At 42.9% G+C, this 9,639-nt stretch overlaps 1 protein-coding gene across 1 annotated transcript in view; it reads right to left on the minus strand.

The window, feature by feature from the left end:
- Positions 1 to 395: 395 nt before the first annotated feature.
- The window catches only part of LOC102008505 (chromosome unknown open reading frame, human C12orf66), a gene marked incomplete at its 5' end in the record, with an annotated part of 21,014 nt that continues 11,770 nt past the window's right edge, over positions 396 to 9,639 (minus strand). The window contains 1 exon segment of the mRNA XM_013520920.1: positions 396 to 3,500. Coding sequence (XP_013376374.1) covers positions 2,684 to 3,500 — 817 coding nt within the window.

The following is a 9,639-nucleotide window of genomic DNA, read 5'->3' on the forward strand; positions in this document are numbered from 1 at the left end:
GCAAGAGTTCTTTAGGGACGGTTCGAGTTTACGACTAAGCACAGGGTGGCCACAGACATGAAGATAAAAGAGGAGAGGTGTCACGTTTAAGGGAACAGTGGCTTCGTCTTTCACCTATACAGCTTTCACCCCCAGCAAGTTTTCAAACCCTTTTTTGTACACATGGTTTCATTACAGCCTTGTAGCAGGCTTTGAAAAAGCCAGCCCACGCTTTTGTGTCCCCATTTTACAGACAGGAATACTGAACTCAGAGGCTCACTTGCTGGTAGATCGGTGTGAACATATTGTGAGATCACCCAAGTGATTCCAGTGGGAGTGCAGTGAAGTGTCAATTCTTCTCTTTCCTGAAAGACTGCCCCAGTACGTCCAGATGTACAGGTCAGTTCTAGACAGAGTACTGACTATACAGACACTGACTCCGCAGTGAAGAGGAGGCTTTATTTGCACACACTCCCCCCAGAGAAACATTGCAGACATCAGGCCCCACAAAGACAAACCCAAGTTGCAAGCGTTCATCCTGTGTCCAACACCCTGAAGTCAAACACTCCTTGAAGGGCTCCAGCGAGCTCAGCGCGGCCTGCTACTCCCAGCTAAGCACACACATTTACCAGGCTGTAGTTCACAAACAAATTTCAAAGCAGGCAGTCGGTAGAAAATGTACAGATTTACTCTTCAAATTAGTTAAAAGCAGGCATCACACATCGTCTCGTTACTTTCCTTAGACATCTTAAGAGTAAAAATGGCTTTGTGTTTTGAACCAAAATATGTCTTTCTCATATAATTAGAAAACTTTATTGAAGAGCTTAAGAAGTGATTAAAGTATCAATATTTAACCTACAGTCTATGACCGCTGCAGGGACTTGTGAATTTATGCTCTTAGATTTTAAGTTACCTCTACCTTCCGTCTGTTGAAAAACTCTTGTGTTTATGTTTAAAAATACATTTAAAATAAATATACAATTCAAATATGTATATATTTGACTACTTAAGCATTGTATACAGGTTTTATTCACGCTCTCTGTGAAGATATGAAGCATATATTCTTTTAGGTACTTGGGGTCCTTGTCATTAAGGCTAATGGTGGTTTCACCTAGGAAAGAAAGACACATGCACACCAAGGAATATTTTTCAGTTTCTTGGCAAAACACAAAAAGGAGGAAACACTGTCTGACTCTTTAGTTCCACCTATTTTCAACTGTTATATTAATGTAAAATCTATTCATATTTTATAAAACCAGTGAATACAATGCAGAGGTAAACACTACTACTTAAAGTAAGCTGGCTTTCTTACAAACAATATGACGGAAAAGAGAGAAAGAGAAATAAAGAAAAGAAAAACACCTGTTCTCTCCAGAGAAGACGCCACGGGGTTGCCTACCAGGCAGCCCAGGCGGGGCGGGCAGACTCCCACGCTGGGTATCCCACCACGCCTGCTGTGGACGCCCGAGCAACGGCTCCACCGGATCCTGAAAGACAGGGCTGACCTGACGTTTGCATTTCACACCAGCTTTGAAGGAACTACCAGGCAGCAACTCAGTTATTTGGGGCTGCTGTTACTCTGAACCAGTAACAGAAGTGAAGGTCCCCACAGCCTGTTACCCCTTCACGGATCTGTCCACTTCCCCAAGAACATCTACTAGAGCAAAATGTAAGGCAGGCTAAGGTGCAGCACTGCTCAGAAGCATAATCTGTGGGAGGCAAACGTGAAAGCCAGGTTCAAAAGTGCATAGGTACTGAGCTGATTGCTCAACCACAAAGAGGAGTTTTGAAAGCACAACTGATTTTCAGCAAGTGCTAGGTATCAAAAGGCCTTCCACTCTGATTTTATAAAAGTAGGCTCTGTTGTGTGACAAACTACAAGTGGCTGAAAAACCAAGACTATACGCTTTCTAAGCCTAAGAAAAACCGGTAGAGCCAAACATGAACATACAGTTCAGCAGGGAAATGATAAACAAAAAGCAAGGGAGATAACACACCAAAAAATCCTTGTGATGGCTTATGCAGACAGTGAAAAGCTCAAACCTCAGACCGTGTAATAGTAAAGACACATGTATTAGTGCTTTCATTCTGAAAGAACCTACGACTACTAAGGCTGCCAAGAAGTAATTCCAGCTGTTAAAACTCGCTGTTATGGTACCAATCACCCATCCTTAACTTCAGTAACTAACGGGGATTTCTTACCAAGATCCTGTGACATTAAAATACTAATTTGTATACCAGAATTAAGAAGCTCCACGTTAATTGGACAATTTATGAGACAGAAGGCATACCCACTTAATACCTTACCCCAATTACTCGTGCTGGAAAATAGGGAAGACAGGGATGTTTGGAAATGCATTAAAACACAGTATTTAGAATAATAAAAAAACACCTAGAAATAGAAAGCAAAGACTACTCAACAGTCTACATGAAACACAGGAAAATGGGAGAAAACGCCAGAACTACGCTGCTCTACCATGCATACACAGCAACTCACGATCACTTCCTGGATTACTCTTTGGATATTTAATGCAATTGGCCTTAATTACTTATAAAGTGTGCAACACAGTTAGGGCGGGTTTACTTTTAATTTAGCTCTGAAAGAAGCATGAATGGATGTAAATTCTAGTCATGGACCACTGTAGATCGTCATGGCAATTAAACACAACTTCTAGTCTCCAGAATCTTTCACACAAGTCATCCGCTAACCTTTGGATCCAGGTTTTAGACTTGCAAAGACTTTGGGGTTCTTTAGAGCAAGTGAGAGCTCATTGAGGAAGGAAATAAAGTGGGAGTCTCTCTCTGATTTCTTTGACTCAAAAATGAGCACGATGGTGAAGTGAGGCTCTGGGCGGGTCAGGAAGTAGGTGCTCTGAACTTTGTCATCATAGAAGTGGACCACTTTCTCCAGGCTGTTCAGGTCGGACGTGCGGTCCGTCATGATCATGATGACGTTGGGCCAGTGCATGACAGGCCTGTCACTGGGCAGAGACACCACGGCGGGGTACTGGTCCACGCCCTTAGGGGCCTCTCTGTAGGAATGGGGGTGATGATAGCCATGACCTTGAAAGCTCTCTGAACCTCGGTTGTCAAAAATTAAGGACACATTGGCAGCATCGTATTTCCTGATGAAGCTGGAAATCTTTCCAAAAAGGTCTGGGTTAGCCTTTGCAGTCAACGCTTTCATTTCTGAAGCGGTAGTCTGTCGGCTCAATGCCTCGTGAAAGTAAAAGCTAAACTTGGCCAGGAGCATGTTTTTGAGTTTCACCAGCCAAAGGAACAGGTGTGGGGGCTGAACGGCCTTCTGCGACTGCCCTCCAAACAGGTGCTTCTTGGTCTCTCGCTGCTTTTCGAAGATTTGGCCCCAGGTCTGCAGCTTGGTGTGCGCACTGTGCAAGTTAACCAGGGAAGGGAGGAACTTCCACTCTGAGACCTGCGCCTGGGCCTTCAGGAGATGGCTCAGGACATCGACCTCCAGCTGGAAGCTGCTCTCCAGAGGGCTGAGGATCGGGTGGTGAAATCTAAAGGAGGGGGAAATCAGAAGTAAGTGAAAATGTTTCTCCGTGTCGGCGTTCTCTACCTTGGAAAAGGTCCATGTGACCAGACAAACACTATTACACTTGAGGGCAGAAGAAGGAAAGGCAGAGGAATTCTATGCTGATTTACTTTAAAATTAAGATATAACTGCACAATTTCAGAACTATGTCACCATCCTATTCTTCTAGAGAAACAGCCTGGCATTTAAAAAAAAATGAGAGTAGTAATTACCTTCTTTCCAAATATAAAGAAACTAAGTTAGCCATAATTCTTATTTATTCTGGAATTTATAACTAACATCATCAAAACAAAGCATCTTCTTCTCAGGGTGTGGAGTCTACAGAGGTTAAAAAAAATAACGAAGTGAAGGTAAAAATGCAGTCACTGGAACACGCTGAGTGCACCTGTAACACGGACAAACCACGGACGGCTCGCGGTAACTCCGTGGGGCAGTACTACAGCTGCGCTTCAGGAGAACGCACCAACGCTTGCTGGAGGAGGACAGCGCTCGCCAGGAGCCCTCGCTCAGCCCCAGCTCCCACAGCCCCTTCGTGTTCGGTCATGATAAAACGGAGGCCAGGGAGAAACACGCAAGGCCGCCCGCTCTCCGGTCATCGTACAGGCCTGGAGTATCCAGTCCCCCCTCGGCCTGAACCGTGCTGCCGTTCTCTTTCCCTCCCTAAATAGTAAGTAACTGAAAGTGCAATCATACACAAGGTCAGGGTAATAGTGTGACAGCATTCCCACTCGTTCTACACCAAGTATCTTTAAGGTATTTTAACTATGACCTACAGTAAGAAATATCTTTATATTATGAATATGTACATACATGATATATAAATTTTATTTCATATTTACCCTTACTGCGTACCATATACTCTTGATATTTTCTAATATATATATGTATATATATATATATATATATATACACACACACACACACACATACATTTTAAAAACAAATGACTACTCAAAAATTAATTTCATGACTCACAGATTGCCACCTGTTATCTATAACTATTTTCTCTTCCGGCCAGAGGGGCCGGGGCAGGACAAAGACCCTGACGTGAATGACAGCATGAACTTTTTCATCAGTGCTTCTCTCAGGCTTCTTCTAGAGAGGCACTTCCTTAGAGAAGTCTCTTCTGTCCACTCCCGAAGTCAGGCCCCGGCGCCCCCAGTTATAGCCTCTAGTTTTTTAATACCATCTCCCACACTAGGAGCTTGACCATGTAACTTATCAGACAAACTGAGGCAGTTACCCTAGCTCTGAGCGCCTTGTCTAGCTCAAACAGCAGCTGCCTATTCCTTCCTCTCTGGAACAGACGGCACAAGCAGGAACTCAGGGAAAGTGTGGCTGACTGTACGTGATGACCTGGGTCCTGCTCTCAGTTTGTGGACCTCACTTGTGACCTAAAGGAAGTTCCGTAACAATGGGATGTCACGGCTGGGGAGCGTCCTTTGCGTATGGACCACTCGGGGTTCTCCTGCTCAGTCTTCTTCTGAGAAATGACCAGGGACTTTTGGTGTCTGTCCAGCATACCCTTCTCAACACGCACACAACAAGCCTCTTCGTTCTCCCTAAAGACCCACAGCACCAGCACAGGCTGCAGGAATCCTTCAGCAAATGACCGCGCTTGAAAGGTAAAGGGGACAATCTGCATTTACTGAGCAGACCGTATGCTTCAGGTGCCATGCAGGTGCTTACAGGCCTGCCCCCATTTACTATATCACCTCACCAGTAACAGGACAGACATCTGACAGACAGCTCTTCTTGTCCCTGTTGAAGAGGAAAATGCTGGTGACCAATTAAAACTATTTTAAAAACTCATCACCAATACATCTAAAGGTTTTTAAAAGTCTAAACACTAATTAAAGGGATTATATTTCAGTGATCACTTACTAGGCTGGCTACTGTAAGACTGAAATTCATTATTGTGATAAACAAAACATAGTTATTCACATAAAAATAAAAAATCATTTTGATGCATTATCCACATTTTATCCTCCACATCCTTCAGGAACAACTTAAAACATTGGCGCAGGAAAAAAAAAAAAAAAAAAACAACACTGGTGCAGGGTCAAGTGTAGTAATATGCAAGATAAACCGATCGCAAATCTTCTAGCTCACTCTGTTTAACGAACTGGACTGGTCACACATTACAAATTTTAGAATAAACATTCAGCAAGTCTAATACATAATAATAAGCACATGCACGCACACTAGCTCAAGTCTCATAAATTCTGACCTGTAAGAAAGGGTCCTACAATCTTAACCTTTAGGTTCCTTGACATTTGTGAACATGAAGTATCACAATATTTCATACTCACGGCTAAGAGGAAAATCTACCAAGGAACAACGAATACAGAAAGTTAATCACAGGAAAGTCGTATGGAGTCCAAGAAACCTGCAATTCACATATCCCCATAAACCCATTCTGAAATAAATATGTCAAAACTGCATTTAATGCACTTCACCTATAGAACATCACAGCTGAGTGACACAGGTCTACCTTCCTCATCACATGACTGCCTCTGGAGCCTGGCCCGTGACCACTGCCCCGCACCACAAAAGAACACCACACCAGCTGTCAGCAGCCTAGGAAAAGATCACAATTCCACAATGTGTACTGCTTCTGCACCATGGAAAAGCTGAAAAGTCACAAGCTGAATCAGTGTAAGTCAGGAGCCATCTACACAATACTTCTTTTTTACCACTTTCAGTTGGAAATCATTTTATTTAATGTTCTTGAAAGGATATGAATTTTCTGTATAAACCTTTAGAAAATTCTTAACAAGCTCTTCCATAACACATATAACAGTGTTTAAATGCTTGACATTTATTAAAGACGAATGTGAATGCTGAAGCTATTTTTTATCCTGAAGAGCTAAAAATTCATGTTAATGTTAGTCTGCCAAGACACAGGGATTAACATTATGAGGCATCACTTCCCTTTTCCCTCCGCTGTGTCTCAGAATTATTCACAACTTGTACTACAGGGGGATCTGCTAAATGGCTGCAGTCCAGAAATACACACCTAAGCTATGGCAGCATGCTTCAAAGGAGATTGGATAGGGCAGAAATTAACAACGATTTGCAGAGAACATCTCTAAAGCAAGGAAGACAAGGAAAGAGGGAGGATGAGGTAGCACACGCCACAAAATAGAGGAAAATTCTTAAAAAGACAAGTTTGTATAATGTTCTAATCAGTCACAAAACTGCACTTCAGAAACATGACCTTTTTCTGGAACAAATCCACACCCTGTGTTCCTTCCAAAACAAGTATGCTGGTCCCATTTATATAGAAGTCAAAAAACCCCATTAAAAATATAAACTGTAGCATAATGTAAATATGCTAAATGCCACAAAACTGCACATTCAAAATGGCAAATTTCATGTCATAATCACGCAACTGAAATCTTACTACAAGAGAAATCTGTAATCTCTTTTCACTTAAACTGACTAGTTTACTAGTTTTTGTCAACTGGTAAGTTGATAGTATATCTTCTCCATCTGATAGTCTTATGTTCCAAGACCCTCAGAGGATGACCGAAGCCTTAGGTAGTACTGAACACTATATGTGCTATTTCCCCCTCCATATAAACCTATAATAACGTTTATACATCAGACACAGTGAGAGACTAACAACTAGTAATAACACAGAATAATTATAACAATATAGTATAAATTATATGAATGTGGCCTCTCAACTCTCAATGGGCAGGTAGCTTATACAGTATGGACACACTGGACAAAGGGATGAGTCATATGCTTGGGGTGATAGAGATTTCATCATGCGATTCAGAACAGCAGGGAGGGAGGAGAGAAGGGGAGGAGGTAGGGCAGAGGTAGGAGATGACAAAAGGAATTAAAAAGTGTTCTACGCATGTACAAACTCATCAGGAATGTAGATATTATGTCCTGTAAACATGTACTAATAAAACTTCTGCATTTTCTTTTGCTAAGATTTTCCATTTAATATTTTCAAAGGACAGTTCACCATGGATAACTGAAACCAAAGAAAGTGAAATCATGGATCAGGAAGAATTACTGAACAAAGACAAATTAGCCAGAGATTTGTCCTCTAGGACCTTCCATGGTAGGAGGTATTTACTTGTAAGATAGAAACTCACACATTTACTATGAAGGATACAAATAAAGTAACAGTTTTGAGGAAAGAATAATTCCTTCTGGCTGAATGGTGACGGAGTCACGGAGGAGACGGCATTTGAATTGGACCACAAGGCTTAAAGAGCAGGTGGAAACGTAAGAGACGGAAGCAATTCGAGCACCCAATGACGAATGAATGGGAGAAAGACAGCATAACGTAGAGATACAATGGATTATTATCCAGCCTTATCAAAGGAAGAAATAACGTCATATGCTACAACATGGACAAAGCAGAGGACATCTGCTGAGTGAGGTAAGCCATTCACAAAAGATAGAAACTGCACAGTCACACTTATATAAGCTATGTGAAGTGAGCAAGCTCAAAGAAATAGACAGTGGAATGGTGACTGCCAGAAGCAGGGAGAGGGAAAAATGCTGCCCAGCGGGGAGTGGGTAGTGGCTTTCAGTGGTGAAAGGTGGAAATGGGCTCAGCGTCTCAGTTTTATAAGATGACTCTAGGGTTAGAGATACAGCTCAACTGCAAGGCATCTGCCTAGCACGCATGAGACTCTTGGTTCATTCAAGTACCATGAAAAGAAAAAGTAACTCTGAAGAGTTACTGCAGGAAATTGAAAATGGCAGAACAAACCCTGGAAGTACGGTAGGGTCTCTCTGAACTTGCACTGAGACAGCTGGAAAACAACACGTAAGTGAAGAAAAAAAGGAGATCTCCAGGAATTAAGGAATAGTGACAAGAATAGTGAAATGCAGAGAAACTAAAGCAACACAGAGCAAAGAAGCAGTTTAGAACACTAAGCCCAGCTCTGGGGGAATGGGACTCGTCCCTGCTGACACAAGGTAAACCCACACACAACCGGCACATCAGGGGGAACGATGAACTGGGCCAGCAGTGATAGCCCCAAGAAAGCCCACAGTTATTCTAAAATGCAAAAACAGGACAGGGTTTTACTCTGAAAGTTAACTCCTTCCACATGGCAGGCTGGAGTTGGAGAACACACCCGGCGCAGTGCCCACCACACTGGAGAAGGTTTAACCAAGGGCCATTTGGGAAAAGGTTAATTGTTCAAGACTGAGCCACAGAACGACCCCCATACTTCAGGGGTCCTGGGGTAACACTACCACAATGACTGGGTGGGCAACAGCCAGGAGAGACAGCTGCAGAGATGGGGTGGGCTCAACAAAGACCCCCTGGGAAGTTTAACTTTAGGTGGGGAAGGACGGGATAAGAAGCAAGGCCAGTCATGTAGTTTTAGGAGGGGGCCAGGTCTGACAGTGCGTCCAGTGGACTGCCTGACATCTGCCCCCACCCCACTGCCCTACCAGGAGCTCAGTACCCTGCTGGCTTTCCCCACCTGCTTACATGATCAGGGCCACATCTCGGCTTGGACTAGTTGGCTACCACAGAATGGTGTGTGTGGACAGAAGGGCCTCTGGAGCAGAGGGGGCACGTCACAAACCCACAGGTACAGAGCTGGCAGGAAAAAGCAGTGACTTGGACGGCACAGAGGGACACAGAAATTGGAAGTGGTGCAGTGAGCGCAACCCTAGGGCAGACAGCAATGCCCAGCAGGAAAGGTGAAGCAGGACTCCTGACTCATACACAAAAATGTGAGCCTGGGAACAAAGCAGGACTGGGCCGTGACTCCCTCTCCTCCCTGAACAGTGGGCAGAGCCCAATACTGCAGACCCGGGAGGGAACCGCTCACTCAGAAACACGCAGGACTCTGGAATCATTTTTCTTTTTCCCAATCGTTCCTCTGGGCTTGAGAGGTTCTTTTTATTTCTTTTGAGCTTTTTATCATTTCCTGTTTTTCTTGATTATTCTTTTGTTATTTTTTTTACCTAATTCTATTAATTTATTTTTCTTATTTACTTTTCTTCTTCATTAATTTATGAGATAAAGGATCCTTTATCTCATTTTTCTCTCCCTTTTTCATCCTCCTCTTTTATTTTTCTTTTTTTTTTTTTTTTTTTTTTTTTTTTTTTTTTTT

The sequence above is a fragment of the Chinchilla lanigera genome, unplaced genomic scaffold (assembly GCF_000276665.1).
Source record: "Chinchilla lanigera isolate Chin_1 unplaced genomic scaffold, ChiLan1.0 scaffold00057, whole genome shotgun sequence".
NCBI classification, from domain to species: domain Eukaryota; kingdom Metazoa; phylum Chordata; class Mammalia; order Rodentia; family Chinchillidae; genus Chinchilla; species Chinchilla lanigera.